The sequence below is a fragment of the Pygocentrus nattereri genome, chromosome 17 (assembly GCF_015220715.1).
Source record: "Pygocentrus nattereri isolate fPygNat1 chromosome 17, fPygNat1.pri, whole genome shotgun sequence".
Lineage (NCBI taxonomy): Eukaryota > Metazoa > Chordata > Actinopteri > Characiformes > Serrasalmidae > Pygocentrus > Pygocentrus nattereri.
In genome coordinates, this window is record NC_051227.1 from 20,915,443 (window position 1) to 20,935,662 (window position 20,220).

The 20,220-nt window shown below is 40.8% G+C and overlaps 1 protein-coding gene across 1 annotated transcript in view; it reads right to left on the minus strand.

Annotated features, from left to right (window-relative positions):
• Positions 1 to 20,220, minus strand: part of nlk2 (nemo-like kinase, type 2) — a 97,742-nt gene that overhangs the window by 39,723 nt on the left and 37,799 nt on the right. Inside the window, exons 2-3 of the mRNA XM_017707201.2 lie at positions 15,366 to 15,495; positions 11,838 to 11,893 (exon numbers count right to left, since the gene is read on the minus strand). Of these exons, the coding sequence (XP_017562690.1) occupies positions 11,838 to 11,893; positions 15,366 to 15,495 (186 nt within the window). The remainder of the gene's footprint in view (positions 1 to 11,837; positions 11,894 to 15,365; positions 15,496 to 20,220) is intronic.

Genomic DNA, 20,220 nt, shown 5'->3' on the forward strand with positions numbered 1-20,220 from the left:
GTCGCCATGCCAACTAACCCATACCGAATGTGGGCACAGGTGGAGAGAGTCACCTGCGGTCTGGGTCCCCCTCCCCTCACAGAAATGACTAACCGACAGATGAGATCTTAACAGGGGGAAGTGTAGCTTTCCCACCATTCAGTTCCCACAACAATTACATGGAAAGACAACTGTCCACCTGCTTATAAGAAATACCACACACATACACCACACCACACACTAGAAGTGGGTAGAACAGCCCAACACCACTCAAAGTACTGTTACTTCATTGAAATGATGACTCAAGTACCACCACTAGTGATTATCTTACTTCATTCACAATTCACCAAGTAATTAATTCACAATTAATCAAGTAATTACAAATAAAAAGGCCAAACAATAAAAAAAAGTACAAAAAAGTCCAAAGTTCAGTCTTAGAAGTTGGTTGCATTTTTTGCTTCTCACAATCCAAGTAATCCCAAACACATCCAATGATGTAGAGGCCTGGATTCTGGGGTGACCAGACTCGTTCTGAGCAGCCCAGCAACTTCTTTGTTTGATTTGCAAATATTTGTCTTTTTCTCAGAAAGGGCTTTATGACAGCTACACATCCATTCAGCCTCAAAGCCCTGAGTTGTCTTCTAAAGGAGGAGGGACAGACAGGAACAGTAATTTTGTTTCTAGCAGTATCTGAGCTCAGGACTGTCTTTCCCTCTAACCTATTGATAACTAGCAAAGATACTTTCTCTAGATAGACAAAGCACTTCTTGTAAATCGCTCTGGATAAGAGCGTCTGCTAAATGTTGTAAATGTAATTCAAATAGAGTTTGATTTTCTCCTGTCTTTCAAAGACGAATGCTTTAAGCGCTGTTCATCTAATGGTGACAGCTTTGGTGGTCTACCAGGTCTTGCACAGTTGTTATAATTCCATTTTCTTTACATCTTTTGCTAATTTTTTGAACTCCTGTTTTTTTTCCATGTATTTCCCTTTGATCTTTTATCTAATCTCTTAAAAATCTGAAAAATTAATGACTGTCTTTAATGGACAATTTGAGTGGAAATGAAATAAATAAGAATTTAAATTGGGCATCATGGAAACTGCCAACTTTTCATTGCTGATTCACTTTAATTTACTAAGTAATTTACCCAATAGTGTTACACAATAATAATTTACTAAAATAAAGTTTAATTAAGTAATAGTGATTGCCCTAAAAAATTTGAGTGTACAAAAAAAAAAAAACCTCCCAAAATCCTGTAGAGAAACCTCTTAGCACAGCAAGCATTTATCAGCACAGGAACTGAAGTTTGTGGTACTATTCTTCTCTTTTATGGACATTCTGGTCCAAAATAGAATGCTGAAGCTGCAAAGTGAGAGGAGTGAGCTACAATAAAGGGGTAAAGGAACTGAACAAAGAGAACAGCATGAAACTAACCACAAAAAGGGCAACTGAGAGGCTAAAGTGAGACAAAGTGAAGTAGTTTACGTCTTCCACAAAAACGCTTGAGTACATAGAACAAAACCCTGTATCTCCATTTTTGTTGTTTTTCATCATTTGAAACCACCAGTTGTTGTTTACATTGTGTCAATGTTTCATGACGAACAGGCCTATAGAAATGTTCCAAAACGGCTCTGAGGAAAGTTTAATTAATCAATTTGTTTAATTAGTTTAATACACTGAAACCTCAGAATGTCTTCCCTTCTCACGTAGACAGATACGAGCTTTCAGCAATGGCACAAAGCACAACACAACTTTGGATCAGGCCAATGTAACACAAACACAGCAGGCATTTGGCATTTGATGTAGCTGAAACAGTTTCAGGAAAGCTAATTAATTGTGGTTAACAGTTTTCCTGTAATTAATTTCGCCTCTACAGATTGAGGGAAGGTATTTTCTTTTACACTACAGAATGCTTTCGGAAGAGTCTTGTCTCAATGCACCTGATACACCCAATCCTCATTAGTGCTGTACAGGATAACAGACACAGAGCAGACACACATACACACACAGACACCTCAGAGGGACACAGGGAATGTTTGGGCTGGACACAGCCCGGTTAATGTGCTCTCACAATAGAGGGCTGTAGGTTGTGGTGGGTGCAGAAGCACATGGGCCGACTTCGCAGCTTTGCTGGCTGCTAATTGACCTGCTTGGAGGGCCTGAGGGGGAAGAGGTAAAACTGCTGCTACTGTGTTTTCATTAATTAAACCCTGCACGCCTAGCCGCTTCAGCTCATTGGCCATCATACCCCGGCGTCGTACGCATCATCATTAACACACTGCCTCAGCAACAGCTTCTCCGAGTTAGCACTTACAGCTGTGCTCTCACACTGTAATAATGGAGCAAAATGCACTCTCACTTCAGATTTCTCTGTATTTAGGCTCTAACGAGACACCGAAGAAATGTTGGTGTTGGAGAGTAGCAGTATTTTAGCCTGTGTTTTATTTTAACACCTGTTCAAGAGCTATGAGTCAAAGCTGTGAAGGACTTTTATTTGGCAACTGTTTAAAGACAAATCATCAGAGTTCCATTACTATTAAAGGAATACCTCAGCCTTTTTAACCACACTTTTCACCTAATTTAGTTTTGGCCACTTGCTAGGTCGTACTACAATTCTAAAAAGCTGGGAGGGAGGCTTGGCGAGGGTTTAAACGTACAGAGTGAAAGTATGAGTGCACTGTTAAAAATTATTCAATTAAAAGTGACATTTAACCCCTTACATTGTTCAAAGATTTATTACACACAACTATAATCTAAGAATAGCTCAACTAGTTTGCATTAAAGGCCCTGTAGTTACTGAATAATAGGCCTTAATATTTAAAAAGCCTGCGATTTTAAGGGGTTAAACATACGCAAGTGTATAAAAGCAAAAAGTTACTTAAAAAAAACAAACATCTAAATTCATCTTTGCCAGCTCGAATGTGATGCCACAACTTTACCACAGTTGTGGGCAGTTTTATTTTACATTGATATAAATTTGAGTGTGTTAATAACTCAAATAACATCTTTTCAAACTGCCCTCTTGGACCGGGGATCAAAAGGTATGATTTTTCAAAGCCTACTCAGCCAGGCCACTTGGAAGTCCTATATCAGTGTTTTTCAACCTGCACCTGCCACATTGGTACATATTGGTACATGGTTAGTGTGGAGAGGAGTTTTACTGAGCTTAGAAGAGGACAGAAAATCAGGTGACATCAACACGTTCATAATAAAAGTCATTAGAGACTGTCAGCACCTGCTTTTTGACTTCTACTAAAACGGTTCTCTGTTCTGCTGTTTAATCTGCACTTCTCCATTAATCACATGATTTCTCAGAGCCATCGCTGCACTAATTTGCTATATAAAAAATGTAATATAATAAAAAAGCAACTTCATAAACTTTGAATTACCTTTATGAAGAACAAAAGACACATCAGTTGAATTTAAACATTACTCTGACTGAACTAATCGATAATAAGCCCTTACAGATCTGAACCGCGCTCTGAATTAGGTTGATCAACGGAATGAAGATGAAGGAATCCTTGTGCATCTTTTACACACTGACAGAAACCAAAGCAGCACACAGAAAGCTCTGATTCTACACACTCAAACGTTTCACTGCGATCAACGTGGACACGCCAGTGCCGTAACTCCTCTGGCAACAGATTTAACTGAAATGGATTGGGTTGAAAAATACTTGAATATTCCTTTAAAACGCACAGCAACAGATCACAACTGATGCACATGGCCCATGGCTGAGACCGTCAGACTGCACCATAAAGACAGACGCGTCTCATCCTCCTCGACAGCGATCTGCATATGAGGTGCGAATTCTCACACCTTTAGTGTGCTTTCCCAGAAAACACTGCCACCAGTTCATGTAGCAGAGGAGTCCCCCCCACCCCCCCTCACACCCATACAGCGAGACGATCAGTGCCTTCGCCTCGGAAAGCAACACCCACTAAAGTGCTTTAGCACGGTTCAACATGTTCATAACCACCAAGCTCTGACCCGGTACGAACTGAAGAAAAACTCATTATCTTAAGCCACTTGATGTTTTATGACAATGTCATATGCAGCGATGCCGAGTCAGCGGTGCTCCCCGACACGTACGGTGTGCTAGTATTCTCAAGAGGGAGAGAAACTTGAAAAAAGAGAGAGAAAGGAAGAAAAAAAAATATGGCACAAAAACAGACGCAGAAAACAAATGGGGAAAACAACACAAGACCAAAACCAGCTTGGTGGCCTGTACTCAGCGCAGCCTCTTCCATACTTTTTTTCTTTCATTTTTGCTTTTTGCTCTTACTTTTTTTCTGCTGCTCTTCTGAACACTCTCCATAATGGATGTTAGCTTTAGCGGAGTGCAGCCGGCTCCAGAGCTTTGGCAGGTAGCGACTGAAGCCCCATGCCACCATCAGAGCTAATAATAGCATCAGATTGCATCAGCCCCATTTGCCCTCTGTGTGCAGGGGGTCAGTGGAAGCGGGACTAAAGAGCGCTGATGTTTTCCTGATAAAGCCCGCAGGAACGAGGGCCTGAGCACAAAAGAGACGCCTCTAATGGGAGATTTATGGTTAAATGTGAAATAAGAGTGACTAAGAGGGCCAAGGAGAATCCAGGGGACAGCAGACTGTTTGTGTGTTGATTCCACCAGCCTTTGTTCCAGAAGAGCAGGCGAAGGCTCCGATGGGGGAGAGCACTAAATATCATGTCCCTGAGGACCTTGCTATGCAGGAACAAACATGCAAGCAGAGCGCACGTGCACTCAGACAGGCTCAACGACACCTAGACCCACAGGTTAAAGAAGCAGCTCAACCAGATTTGTAAAGTGTCCATATTCTATATTTTTGTTTTGTTTTATTTAGTGGTGTCAAGATTAACATGTTAATAATGCGCTAAATGATTATTGACACTGTTTTTTAATGCTGTTAATGCATCTTCTGACATTTCAAACCATCTATAGTTCAAGCCTGACGCCTAGCTGCTCCCGCACTGCTATGATTTGTGACTGTAGTCCTCCCATTCGGATTCAACTGTTAAACAGCTTCCACTGATGGCTGATAAAACCAAAGTTATTTCCAGCTACTGCAATACTGTGAAACAACAATGAATGGAAGCTCGACCAATTAGCACCACTTTATTTAAATAATGACTACTGGCTATTTACTTTCACTTTTAGCAATGTTAGCACGTCTGACGGTTACTTGATACAACATCTGAACACCTGGGCACACGCTAAACATATGTTCTAATCTACAGCTGAACGCGGTAGACTTAAAGTCTAACACCGACGTCCAAATGGCAAAGCAACAAGTATCAAGTCAAGCTACACAAGCAACGCAACAGGAAGGAAACCCAAACACCACAGAACGGAGCAAAAACTGACGGCACGCAGAAGCACAATCACACCCAGAGATCATAAAGCCACAGCCAGACCAAGAACAAGCTTTTATGACCTCCTGCAAAGAGTAAAGGGGGGGCTGAAGAATGCAGGGCATAAATCTGTTCTTATACAGGAAGGAAATCTGTTCTCAAAACAGTAAAGATTAATATAACCATAAGCATCTGTCACTCGGGCTAAACGCGTTCAACGGGCACGAGAGGCTGTCTGAGCAATCAGTTGAAACACAAACATGGTCCTCTCATCAGTCGCTCCAAAAAAAAAAAAAAGAGCAAATAAATAAAGAAAGAAATAGAGCGCTACTCGGCATCAGCCATCATTATGCTGGAACCGAGACAAGCACTACAGCACAACAACATAACGTTATACATAACCTTATCCTCTAAGGGGTGCACAGAAGAAGAGCATGATGTGGCGCCAACCACTATATGTGGCGTGTGTGTACTGTATGCATTTGTGTGTGGACGCACAGGTTTGACATGCTGACGTGTATGTGAGTCGGTAACATGATTCTGATATTACCAAGGGCACTTAGTGACTGCTGACATTAAGGCCCTAGAGCCACAGCTGTCCCGTATTTATGGTTTTCCTTCATGCAAACCTAAATAACTTTGGTTGAAAGCACACAAGACAGGTAACTGCTGTAACAGCACCACTGATGATGATCAGAATTTAAAAGAATCCTTTTCATCCCCATGATGCCAAGTCTGTAGACACTAACTGGCTTGACCATTTCCAATCTACAGCATCACAGACATTTTAAAGGAATCCCTGCTGCTAATATGAGATTAAAGATCTGATTCTACTGCAGCTTTCACAGAAGGAAACACCACCTCAGTCACAGCCCATAGCTGCATTTGCATGCTTTGTGGTAAAGTAATTGGTCTCGGTTTTTGTCACTGAAAACAGTGAATTTAAACAAATCCTTTAAACAAATATGTAAGGCGTGAATGAGACAAAGAGAATGGCCTTTTTTGCTCTTAATGCACATCGGGCTTGTGGAAGGCTTGTATTTGGGGTTTTTAGTTTCTGCTGTTTATTTATTAGTTTCTGAGTTTAAAGTCAGTCTTTTGTACCCTGTTAGTTCATGTCTCAGTTCATATTTAAGCAAGGATAAGTCTATATCCTAATTTTTTCTTGCAATTTATTTCCCCCACTGAGGTCCACGTATTGCAGCTGTGTAGTTGCAGTTACCAAACATAGCACTCATTTTCACTAGACTATTTTTAACGTCTCTTTACACCTTAAAACCAATCAAGCTGGTCTTGATACTGTGCCTTTAAGACTTCCATATGGAAATATATCTGTTCCGATTGGCTGCCCTGCGCTTCATTCAAAAAGCAGTAGAGGCTGAAACTCTCCTCATAACTACTTCAGGCTGAATAGCTGAAAGAGTCTTTAAAGCACTGTTTAAGGAGAACCGTCTTTTTCATTTTTAATAATCCAATATTAAAGCTTATCAGAATTTATCAGTCTTGTCAGGGCTCTCACATGGCACAACTGTGTGACCGTTGGATTTATTCTTGGGAGATCACGGGTTTGAACCCTGGTGATGCCACAGGCACCTGTAATCTGTGACTTTGTGTGAGAAACCTAGCTAGTGGGTAACACTAGTCAAGACTAATTTGTGGAGAAGATTGTTCTAGGTGATGAAGCCTTCCTCTACAGGAAAAGCTTAATGGTGTTCTGAGAAGCCCTTAATAATACAAACATCAAATGTTCTACAGAATGCTGGACTTACCAAAAGCTCTACCAAAGTCAGCACTGAAATGGTTTACCGCAAATCTCAAGTAACTACTTCATCTGCTTTAGCCAAATTGGGGTTCCCTAAGGGTCTATTTTGGGCCACTATTTGGTTCTATTTGTATAAGTCAGGAAGCAAAACATATCATTTCATTGTTAAGCAGATGATACTTAGTTGTATATTCCTCTGGGGCCTGATGAGTCTCTCTCTTTGAAAAGGCTTAATGACTGACATTAATATTTGGATGATAATTTCCTGCAGCTAAATGAAAGTAAGAGAAAGGTTATTTTATTTGGGTCCCCCTAATTGACCAGGCTTTACATGTAGAGTCTGGGTGATCTTTTATCTTTGGCCAAACTCTTGCAAATATATAGGAGAGATCTTTGCCTTAAATTTGATGTACAGATACCAGCAGCAGTTAGAAAGATCATAAGACAATTCATAAAATAAAAAAAAAAAAAAAAATTAAATCTTTTCGTGATTTGGAAAAAGTGATAAATGCTTTTTATTTCATCACAGTTAGACTATCGTAATTTGTTGTATAATGGAGTGAGCTAATTATTCTTGTCACATATATAGCTGGTGCAAAATGCTGCTACTTGAGGATCTAGTGGAGTGAATCAGATAGAGCATCTTACTCCAATCTTACCTGCATTACACTGTAAACAATGGCTTCTCAGTTCAACCTAAAAAAATTACTTCATGTAGTAACAAGCAATTGAACTAGTTTTACTGAACTAAAAAATGACTTTGATTGAAAGAACTGCTCATTTAAAATATTTATTTAAGTTGAATAAAACTAATTAGTTCACTTCTTACCACATGAAGTATTTTTTTAGTTTGACCTGACAAGCCATATTTTACAGTGTACACTGGTTAACAGTTAATTTTAGCTATTTTTAAAGCTCTTAGTAGGTCGGGTCCAAGATGTATTTCAGATTTGCTTTGAACACACTCTGTTCCTAGATCCATGAGGTCATCATCACAGCAGTTTCTGATTGTTCCCCATTCTAGGCTTACGTATGGTCACATTAGCAGGTACTGCTTCAAGCCTATGCAACAGTCTACATATTTTTATGTATCAGCAATACATGTTCAGTCAAAAGATGTATGGTTGTTGTGGGTTGCGACTGTCCATTTGTCTTTTTTAACAACATTTTTATCCTATGTTAAGAAGCAGCACTTTGGATTAATAAGTTGTGCAAAAATGTGCTTTATAAATAAATGTTAATTCCTACTGCTTACTTACCAACTGATCCAAGTCTATATAGTGGCTAGTATCACTGCTGGAGCTTTTTTTAAAATACTTATTTAAAAGCAGAGGAGTTCAGCTTGATCCAGGCCACAGGCAGTGGTCACACTGCATGAGCTCCTGCTAAAAATATAAAGCACAGAAAAACGCCCTAGGCTAATTAACACAAGTGCTTTTTGTTCTTCATTCTGCACAGCTACAAGTCCAGCTAATTCAAGCCAAAGACTGCCAAAGCCTGGAATCAAAGAAAGCCAACTTGGTATTTGAAAGATCTTTAAAAATATTTATTAGCTAAGAGGCTTAAAGAGTGTGTGCTGGGTGACTAGGACACAGCAGCACGCTGGGAAGTGTGTAATTCCTGTGATTAAATTATATGCCAGATTAAAAGGCCTGGGATGGCTATAGTACAATGTTGGGCTGTTAAGGAAATATTAGAGAACAAAAAAAGAAACTGAGATCAGCATGTTCTCCATTCCTTCCGGAAACATCACCGCCCATGCCCCACCAAGCTGGAACCATTAACCAGTTGAGAATGACGGAGGAAAAAAAAACAAAAAACAGAAACCCTAGATAAATATGTGCAACGACTCTCCACACTCTAGAGCGAGAAGAAGAAAGCCAGCTAGACTGGTTCTGCTATCTCTCCTGGGTAGAGGCTTGATCTGGATGCTGATAAGTACTGAGATAACGACCACCAACATGAAGACTGGCAGATGGAGCAGACGGCCCATCTTGGGCTTTACTCCATATCAGTCTAAACTATGCTTCAGCTTCAGCCATCTAAGTCCTGAATCAGCACAATGTTCGTTTACACATCTTGAAGGACACTAGGAGCCTAATCTACAGTTGCAAAGTTCATAATTAACAACCCTCATCACTCAGCTGTGCTGAGGGCTAATCAGAAGGCCAGCATACATACCGGCTCTGGTAAGTCCAGTGGATCATCCAGAGCTACAGTTAGGCTGTTCCATTACATCGACCCATTTCTTTTTCCAGCTATAAGTGCAGCATGATAAAAGCCTAGCAGTAACATTTGTTTGATGATTACAGTTCAAAACAGACAAAAGATGGCTGTGATAATTTTCCAATATCGATACAAATACTGAAATTTTGGCTACGGTTAGACTGCAAGTAAATACACCACACAAACAATTTACTGCCCAAATTTTGTTGTTTGGTCGTTCACATTATCTATTTAATTCAGCCTGTGTCTGACATCATTTTGAACAGTTCATGTTCCTGAACAGACCTGCATGTGCAGAGGAACAATACATCCAGTGTACTCTACACACTACTGTCCAACAAACTCAACTGCCCTTTACTTTTCATTAACGTTACTACACTCATTTCACATCGAACTTTAATGTGGAAACTGCTGCTTAAAATCGGAGGACAAGCAGTAGACACTAAAATAAACATAGTGAACAAAGTGCTGAATTTCTGAGCTTGTTTTAATTGTGGAAGCTGACCAAAACAGAGAAAGGAAGCTCATTTTATTTCATTTACAAGCTGCAAGAGAAAAAATGACAGCAAAGGGAGGCAAAGTCAGAGCCAAAACGGCAATATTTCCCAGATAAAGAGACTTGATCCACATAAAGCTCCATTAACTCTTTTGCTTCTCTCTTTCTTTCTAAAGGTCCTTGAGGTGAATGTAAGATTGAATAGCTGTTAGTTTGATTTCTCTTGTTAGAAAGCACTGTGTTTACCTGTTTAAACTGCCCGCACTAGACTCACTCCCGCAAAACCAAAGACATGAACCACGTTTTAACCAGTTATGATAAAGATGCGGTTAGACAGGACAGGCGTAAAGTCATGAATTCCAATCTGACTGTTCAGACTGATGTCATGTATTGGATATCAGTACCACATACCAAAGTGGCCCAAACTGGAGCTAAAGACATCAGATTCGATGTTTTTGCTGCTCACACTAGCACACAAAAAGCAAATATATGTCACAGATGAAGAAAAAGATTTGGGCCAGTGTGAATGTAGCCTTAATGGCCTGCACTGGTATGGATATGATATTTTTGTTTTAATTAAAAACTGCTAAGCTTAAAAAGTTCCTGTTTTGAAATAAAGCACATGCAGCACAAAAGTATGCGCAATTATAATAAGGGATGCACTGACACTTTGGTCACTGGATATTTTTGGCCAAAAATTGTTAAAAAAAGGCGCTTCTGTGTCTTGGCTGAAAAAGAAGAGAACAGAGAGAGAGAGAAGAAAGAATAGGCATGCCTACACTGAAGTGTCAAAATCTAAGACCTTACAAATAATTTGAATGAAAATAACAAATAATGATTAAAAACAATTAGTTTTCTGCGCTTTCCTGCACCCGTCAGTGCCATTTGAGCAGCAGCAGATCAAGAGTAAACATTATCGGCAGTATAGAACCATTTTACGGTTTCTATGAGAGACATTAGACAGGAGATTCACTATCACTGTTCATGCTGGAGACACAATACTTAAGAACTTCTCCTTAAGGGGATTGATACCACTTAAAACCATGAGATCCAGCAAGATTTGCTTGACACAGCAAAATGACAGAAGCAAGAAATTCCCGTCCAGCATCTGTAGCCACAGTTTTTGAAATGTTAATAAACAACAAATAAATAAATAAATAAAAATTATGACTGTGCCAAAATGCAATTTATAACTAAAACAATGGAATCCTTTGTCATTTTGGCAAACCATTCACTGCTGCAGAGGACAGTGATTTCATGGCATACACAGTAGCTCACAACCTGAAATCGTTGTTTTTAAGTTGTGTCCCAACTATTCTGATTAATGTATGGTTATTCTAGTATAATACTTAACCACTCACTCAAAGTTCTTTTGTTAAAAGGCTACAAGCGCTACACATTGTAATTTTTCAGGTAGTTTTGTTACAGAATTCATACACTTTTCTCTCCAATATCCAACCCAGCACTCTCTGCTGGTATTATCCTGTTACTGATACGGGGTATCGGATCAAGCCGTCTCTACAAATGACGCCATAACACTATTCGTACAGCTTTACTTGGCTTCACAATCTACAGGGAATTTGTTCCATTTCCTTCCACAGGGACAATCACTGTGGCTCTAAGGACAAGATCTATGACTCCAATCTTTCTCTGGGCTCAGACAAACACATTCAACAAACAGATATATCACACAGGTAGGTACACATGGGTAAGACAGGCTAGGTAGATTGCAATCAGGTCTGGGAATGTAAGTACATATTATCTCACATTGGGAATGAAACGGGATAACAGCTTCAGGCAGATATGAGGAACACCAAAATTCCAAAAGACTGGCAATGCATGGGGGTCAATGAGGGCACAAGCTGCCATCAAAAAAAAGCCACTAACGCTTCTACAATCATCCCTAAACAAAATCTACTACAGAGAAGAACCCAGTGAAATAAATGTTACCACCCACCATCAGTGCACTGCTAAACATCACATAGGAGACTTTTTACTCTCACTGCCTGACAGTTTAGGATACATTTCCTCAAAATAGTCGATGTGGGGGGGCTGCAGGATGTCCAGAGCTGACAGGACCTGTAAGAGTCAGAGATAGAGAGACAGAGAAAGAGAGAGAATGTGCAACAGGGGATCAGCACTGATGGCAATGAGCACAGGCACTGACACCAGCCTTCACATGACATCAGCCTGCGAGGCCCTAGTAGCCTGGGGAGAGCTAAAAGCCCACAGAGACCAAAGCTTAGTTAACGTTAGCCCAGACAAAGGCTGTATTGGAGCTAAGCTATACATTGTCAATACTGGTATATAGATATTAGTATAACACAACAAAACTGGATTTTAGTTTTAGCTGAGCGCAACCGCAGACAGGTTTCATTCAAAACATTTTAAGACTGTTTTAATACCAAAATGTAATTTAAGACCACATTTGCAGTGACAATACACTTTCTTTTCTCCCCAATATGCTAAACAAATAAAGCAAATAAACAGAAATTGTGCACTAAATTTTGTAGAAAAATGTCATATTTAAGTTCTCTGTAGAGGATGTGTTAACTTATTTATGCGAACGAACAAAACAAGCAATTTGACTGAGGATGTTTAAACTTTTACATATGACTAGCTCACAGCCATCAGGGGTGGGCATATGACATTATTTATTACTAATGTGATAAATTACATCAAATTATGTCACAATATAGTTTTCTGAGCATATCATCAGTATTTGAAGAACACCAACTACATGTTTCATTACAAAGAGAGCATAATTAAGCCTGCTTAACTGGATTTAGAGAAGTGAGTAAACCATTTAAAAAAATCATGGCAGTAAAAACCAGTGTTTAACAGTATTGTACATGTGGCACTGTTGGTTGTTTTGTCTGTTTCCACTTATCACACCTCAGAAAAAAAACTGTGATGCATATTATCATCATCATCATCATCATTGTTGACCGCTAGTCCAGATAGGGTCACGGTAGCAGTTGGGAGAGCAGAGAATCCCAGATGACCATGTCCCCCGCAACCAGACCCCATGTCCTCCAGACCCGAAGCCGCTCCCAGGCCAACTTGGAGATATAATCCCTCCAGCGGGTCCTAGGACGACCCAAGGGTCTTGTCCCGGTAGGCCGTGCCTGAAACACCCCCACCGGGAGGCGTCGAGGCGGCATCCGGATCAGATGCCCGAACCACCTCAGCTGGCTTCTCTCAATGCGGAGGAGTAGCGGCTCTACTCTGAGCTCCTCCCAGATGACCGAACTCCTCACTGTATCACATAGCGCGTAGCCCGTCACCCGACGAAGAAAGCTCATTTCCGCGGCTTGTATTCGCGATCTCATTCTTTCGGTCATTACCCACAGCTCATGACCATAGGTGAGGGTTGGGATGTAGATCGACCAGTAAACAGAGAGCTTCGCCTTTTGGCTCAACTCCCTCTTCACCACTACAGTCCGGTACAGTGACCGCATTAATGCTGCCGCCTGTCCCAGCCTACGGCCGATCTCACGATCCCTCTTCCCATCACTCGTGAACAAGACCCCAAGATACTTACACTCCTCCACCTGGGGCAGGTCCTTTCCCCTTACCAGGAGTGGGCATGCCATCCTTTTCCGGGCCAAGACCATGGACTCAGACTTGGAGGTGCTGATCCGCATACCAACGCTTCACACTCAGCTGCAAACCACTCCAGCGAGCGCTGGAGGCATCCATGTGATTCCGCCAAAAGAACATCATCATCTGCAAATAGCAGAGACGCCACCCTCTGGCCTCCACACATAATGCCCTCCTGACCCCGGCTATGCCCTGACACTCTGTCCATGAATATCATGAACAGTCCAAAGCTAACACTGAAAGAGTCTGACTTAATGCCGAGTATACGGACACAGCTCTCACTCCGGGAGTACAGAGATTGGATAGCCCCGGCACCCCATACTCCCGGAGGACCTCCCACAAGATATCTCGAGGAACACGGTCATAAGCCTTCTCCAAGTCCACAAAACACATGTAGACTGGGTTGGCAAACTCCTATGTCCCCTCAACAATCTGTGAGAGGGTGACAAGCTGGTCCATTGTTCCACAGCCGGGACGGAATCCACATTGTTCCTCCTCAATCTGAGGTTCAACTATCGGTCGGAGTCTCCTTTCTAGCACCTTTGCATAGACTTTCCCAGAGAGGATGAGCAGTGTGATACCCCGATAGTTGGCACACACCCTCCGGTCCCCCTTTTTAAAAATAGGGACCACCACCCTGGTCTGCCAGTCCAAGGGTACTGTTCCCGAGGTCCATGCAATATTGCAGAGGCGTGTTAGCCACGACAGCCCCACAATATCCAGAGCCTTAAGCATCTCTGGATGAATCTCATCCACCCCGGTGCCTCGCCACTGAGGAGCTTACCAACTACCTCAGTGACCTCCACCAGGGAAATGGAACTTGACACCCCAGAAACCTCTGACCCTGACTCCTGGGGGGAGGCACGTCTCCCGCATTAAGAATTTCCTCAAAGTGCTCCTTCCGCCGACCGACAATATCCTCATTTGAAGTCAGAGTTTCTCCACCCTTGCTGAATACAGCTTGGGCGCAGCCACCCCGACCACTCCTGAGTCGCCAGACAGTTGTCCAGAACCTCTTTGAGGCCGAACCGAACTGAAAATGTTTGTCTTTTTTTTTTGCCATGTAGCCCACCCTTAATAGTTGTACTGACATGACTGTGTATAGTAGCTCAAAAGTAGGTAATACTAGTTTAATACACTTCCCTGTGTCGCACGAGCACCCCTAAATTATTCTATGTACGAGAGTGACAGTAGGTCTGAAAAAAAGAATTTAATACTTAATAGGATCTCTAATTTGTAAAATTTTAGGCAAATTAGAAGCCTTTTTAAGGATCTCCAGAAACCCTGCCATTTGTACTGATATGTTACACCTTACTTAATGTCTGTCATTTCCTAAGTGGTTCAGATGTTTTTAAAGAGCAGATTAAAATTCATAAAGATTTAACAAACGGTACTTTAATTCTGGTTTTTGTCTGATTAACACTTACAACATTGTATAAGGTTCCTTTTGGCATGATTTTGAAAGTGGAAAATAGACAAGCTGCAGTCATTTGCAAAAATTTAAAAACGCCCCCACTCAGATGCTGTGAAAGTGAAAATCAAATCAACATATCCTCTTTGTTCTGTAAACTTTAGTAAACCATTTCTATTTATTTGCTGAGTTTACATACTCACACAGGCCACGTTGTATGTTAAAGTTTTCGTATGTTACATTTAGAAAATAGTTTGTTCTCTGCAGGGCATGTTAACTTATTTCAATCAACACGTCAACAACCAAACATGTTATCCGACCAGGTGTTCCCAAACGTTTGCATAGGACTGTAGGTCAGGCTTTGAAGGTATTCTTCCAGTATGATGTACCATCAGTGTAATCAATTAAATAGTAATAGACATCAAGATAATCTGGTAATGAGATTTATTGGGAAAAATACTGTGATGTTGATTTTAATCAATTTCCATCATCCTCCCAATCAGATCAGAGCTGGTAAAGGGGAATGTGGGAACTTACATTATCATGCTTGAAGAAGCAGAGCATCTTCAGTTCACGGAAGACCCTCTTGCAGGAGACGAGGTTCTGGAAGACGTTGGGCATCTTTTTGAGGGCCACGCGCTTGCCATCCCTGGGGTCAGTCACTGACCTAACAGAGGAAGAGAGGTGCAATGAGCAAAGGGATCGAACGCAGCAGAGACTCTGTTCCTCAGGGATGAAACCCAAGTCACTCTGATGGCCTTCAGCATTTTATTCTGTAAAATCATCACTTAGTCTGGGGGAGCTTGACAAAGCTCTACAATCTGTAGCTGAATGTTAAAAATGGATTTAACACCGCTCTGCCTCACTTGTGTCACTGACAAAGACAAGGTCCCCATTGTAGGATTACAAGGTCAGCACAAACGAGACTTCCCCTTCATTCTTTTGCAAATCATTTTAAAAATTACAGGACACCATTAGGAAAGAATCACACACAGAGCTAAACTCTCACAGATTCACTTAACCTATAGACGTCACAGTTCATTGGTGACAACAAAAGCATCACCTAATTCCACATTAATTATAAAAGGAATTAATTTCACGTCAATGTGTTCTGATGTGAACTGATTCACATCCTGCCAACCCACAACCCCAATAGTGCCAAATCCTCTGGACATTTTTATTCTGGATTGAGCAACAGCCAGATTCTACAAAGCCACGGCAGCAATGATTTGTTTGTGGACCGATGCCTTAACTATGTTAAAACTTTGTAACCATTGACATGCCGCTTATGTAAATACTTTTATATACTGTTTTTTCTTTTTTACTTATGCGCTCTCTCTAATTTTTATATTTTATATATATATATATATATATATATATATATATATATATATATATATATATATTATAAAAATGATTGTTTTTCAGCCCTTCTCAGCCACTCTCTATGCAGAGAATGCAGAGAACTACGGAAAATCAATAAAATTTATTCACAAAAAAACAAATAAAATAGTGCAAATCCAAAAATCAATGCATGTACTTCACCGCCACAAATTGATGACACATTTTAGACTAAACTTTATTTCTAAACTATGGTAAAACAATGTCTCAGGCATCAGACAGTGTATCTATCATTTTACGTAAAATATTACTGTGAGGAAGCGTTAATGGCCATTAAACTCTTGGGATGCCCGGTTCCTCTCAATTCTGAGTCAGTTTCTCTAGAGGGGTGTATTTCACATCAAGCCACGCTGAACGACTCTGTTTCCTTAACAATAATGAAGAAATGTTTAAAAATCTGAGGAATCTATAAAATTCTAAATATTCAATAACAAGCTTGTATTGGTAAAAAATAAGAAAATATTTTATCATGATTTGAATGTGATGAAAATGTAGTTATTTGTTTTCCAGAAAGAAATAATCATCCTTCACATTTTCGTCATTACTTTGACACCAAAACACTTCAGAAGTACGAACTCAAAACTCTTGATAGAGAATGTGTCATACACACCAAGTCAAATGTTAAAGTAGCTGCACAAGTCACTCTGAATCGCAGGAAACCAAAGTTCCAAAGTACCAAAGTAACTCAAGTTCTAAGCTTTAAGCATTTGTGCCTGAGTAGATGTTAAGACACTGAACATCTAATCAGGGACATGGACATGAAACACAGCATACAATCTGCTTCAGAAGAGTGGATATAACAGTGAGCCAGACTGTAGAGTTCAAAAACAAGTCCCAATAGAAGCTACTCCGTCTGCTCTTTTTTTCGCAACGATCAGGAGGCTGCAACACTCAGCAGTGAATCCTCAGAGGGCTGATAATTGGAGCACATAGCGTTGTGTCCCAGCGCACCTCATCTGAGGCGTTATGGAACATCCTGAACTCCAAACAACACGTATGCTCCTTCCTGCTGTTAATGCAAGCTTCCAGCAGGGAGCCACTGCATCCTCATAGACCACAAAAACCAACAGCCCAGCCCCGTCTCTCAGCTAAGAGTGACTCTGCACAAAGTGCATCAGCTGTCTGATATTTTATGATATCATTAGATACTAGACTGCAGTACTGAGAAGTGTCCAAGAAGCTGTTTCCTGGAATCGATCCACAAAAACAACAGCTTTAGTGACTGCGGAAAGCCACCAACGTGTTGGTCATTAAAGCTGCCTGATAGTAAACTAAATCAGGAAAACTGATGACAGAGTGGTCAACCATTCTTTTTTATTCATATGGGAATGCAAAGGGTACAGCTGTCCAAAAAGAGCAAAATTCAAAACATCTGAATCAAACATACAAGAGTAAAGGCCTTAACCCTAAATCCTACTGAGCCAAGACGTGTTTGGTGCACTGGACCTACAGGGCTAATAATTGAAAGTACTCTCCCAAAAAACAGTACTGATAACCTTCTTGTGGCCTGGATGTAGTCCATACTTTTCTCCATTTTTATTGCTCATTAAGCATCAACCACATAGGCTACTAATTGAGTTTACTTAACAATGAAACACACCTTGAGGCAAGTGTGTGATCTATGTAGTTTGCTCAATGCTAATTTGTGAGCATAAAGAATCCATTACTTGAAGCGTTAAACCAGCAGTATACTTCAAGCCAGAATGACATTCAGAAGCAAAACAAATTCTTTTTTGCCATAATTACACTGTGGTTTGAGTTTGTGTAGACAAACTCTAAACAGAACTCCTAACCACTACACTGTTTGTTCAGAGACCTCCACCAGACTGTGACTAGTCAACAAGTCACACGTCTGCCTGTGTCACTGCACAGAGCTCTAGTGGTGCTGAGTGAAAAAGACGTTCACCGAGTAGGGAACTGTCAAGACCTTGGGCTTTGAGAAGGACTGATTTCAGTCCATTTTTATTTAATATCATCATTATGCTTGTTGTTTGAATTCTGCAGGTGTTGTAGTGCTAGTCTTTTTCAATGTTAAGTTTTAGTTGGAAATAAAAAGATGACATTTCTTAACTGCCCAATGGAAAACTCTCGGTGGTATATAGTACACTCTCAGAAAAAAAAAGGTAGTAAACTTTCACTGGGGCAGTGTCCCTCTTGTCACTGGGGTGGTACCCACAAGGGTACATCTCAGTACCTTTAGGCAGGGAACATAACTGTACCATAATCCATTGAAATGATATTTTCTAAGCTGTATTGACTTCACACCCCATCTCGCCTCCAGGCTTTTTATTTTATTGTTCTGTTTTAAAACACTGGGTTATGAAAAGGTACAAATATGTACTTTTCACCTGGAAAAACTTATTTACGGTACACAATTAGACCATAAATCCACTACTGTACCTTTGAGGATCCTTTTACACTGTTTGTACCTTGCTGAATGAAAAATGTACCTGCACAGAACCTTTATTTCTAACGTATAAATAGAGCCAAGTTAGCTCTCCCTCTTGCTGGACTTCAGGAAATGAACTGAAGGCCTAATGCCTGTCAGGTTTACCAGTAGCATCCTTAGAAAATGGCACATGAATCCACTAATCTTATCTTGATTTACTATAGGCAGGACCGATTTGAAGAGAAAAACGTCTCTGTAAGCTTTCTTGAAGTCTAGATAAAACAAGCATTAGCCTGACCAATTGTTGTGCATTGTGAGGTGGTAGAAATGGAGAACAGTGGCAGCTGTACATTAGGGGTTTTTACTGGAGGAGTCATTGTAAAACTGATACAAGGTAAAATATACGTTAAGCTGTGTTACAAGCTTCAAATAAAAGATGGAATGTCTTTTACAAACGTCCACAATTAATCCAAAATGACCAACATTAAGATGAACAGCCATTAGCTCAGCCCTAATATACTATCAGAATCTCATAGAGGCATTAGCAGAAGTTGAATTTATTACAAGGGTGTTTTCCCCTGTTTTCCCTTTAAATTACGTTTTGACATTTATGGCCTGAACTGATATCCTAGCTCCAAGTTTGTCATTTAAGTACACCAAGTCCTCTATACTTCCAACAGTACTTCAAAGGTAGCAGTAGACTGATCGACTACATTTCTACACATGTAAATTTGAATTTTCACACTATTGCTTTCAAAATGAAGCATATAATTTACAAGCTGTTCTTCTGAAACGGGCACCATGACTGCATGACACTCCACTGAACAGTTTCCACATGAGGATATGTAGTCACAAACATGCACACTGTGGCAGATCCATGAGCTCATGAGGCGTGAGTGTACTGCCCCGAGCCCCACACCACCACAGCTCGCGGGCAGGCTGAGGAGGCCACTGATGTATTCACACCCGTATTTATTTTTGGAAATGGAGAGAAGGGAAGTCCCACCACTCAGTGAAGTATTATCTGCTACTAAGGGCACGGCACTGCAGGGATAATGCAAGTCTGGTGAAGGATCATGCATTAAACATAGCCCTGTGCTGTAAAAAGATGACAGTGAAAAAGGCCTTTGAGGACTTACAGCAGGACACTGGATCAGCATGGAAAGGCAACTAGATGTTGCACAAGAGGAATAAAAGGTGAGGGCAATGTGCTAAAAGAAGACTTTAGGTAATGTGACCTTTCAAGATATTATCTCAGAAAACAACATTACAGCTGAGCTGTTGATTGAATGTATTGGGAAAACATTGATTGACTCCATAAATAATTAACAGAGAACGCTGCTTGGGGCACACGTACATGCACGCACCAACACACAAATAGATACACATTCACTGAGCCTGGTGCAGGCATGTGATTCATGAGCTGGATTAAACAACAAGGAGAGGGGGAGGAGAGAGAGACAGAGCAGCTGGTGTGAGAGAGAGAGAGAGAGAGAGAGAGAGAGCGAGAGAGGGAGCGAGAGAGAAAGAGAGAGAGAGAGAGAGAGAGAGAGAGAGAGAGAGAGAGCGAGAGAGGGAGCGAGAGAGAAAGAGAGAGAGAGA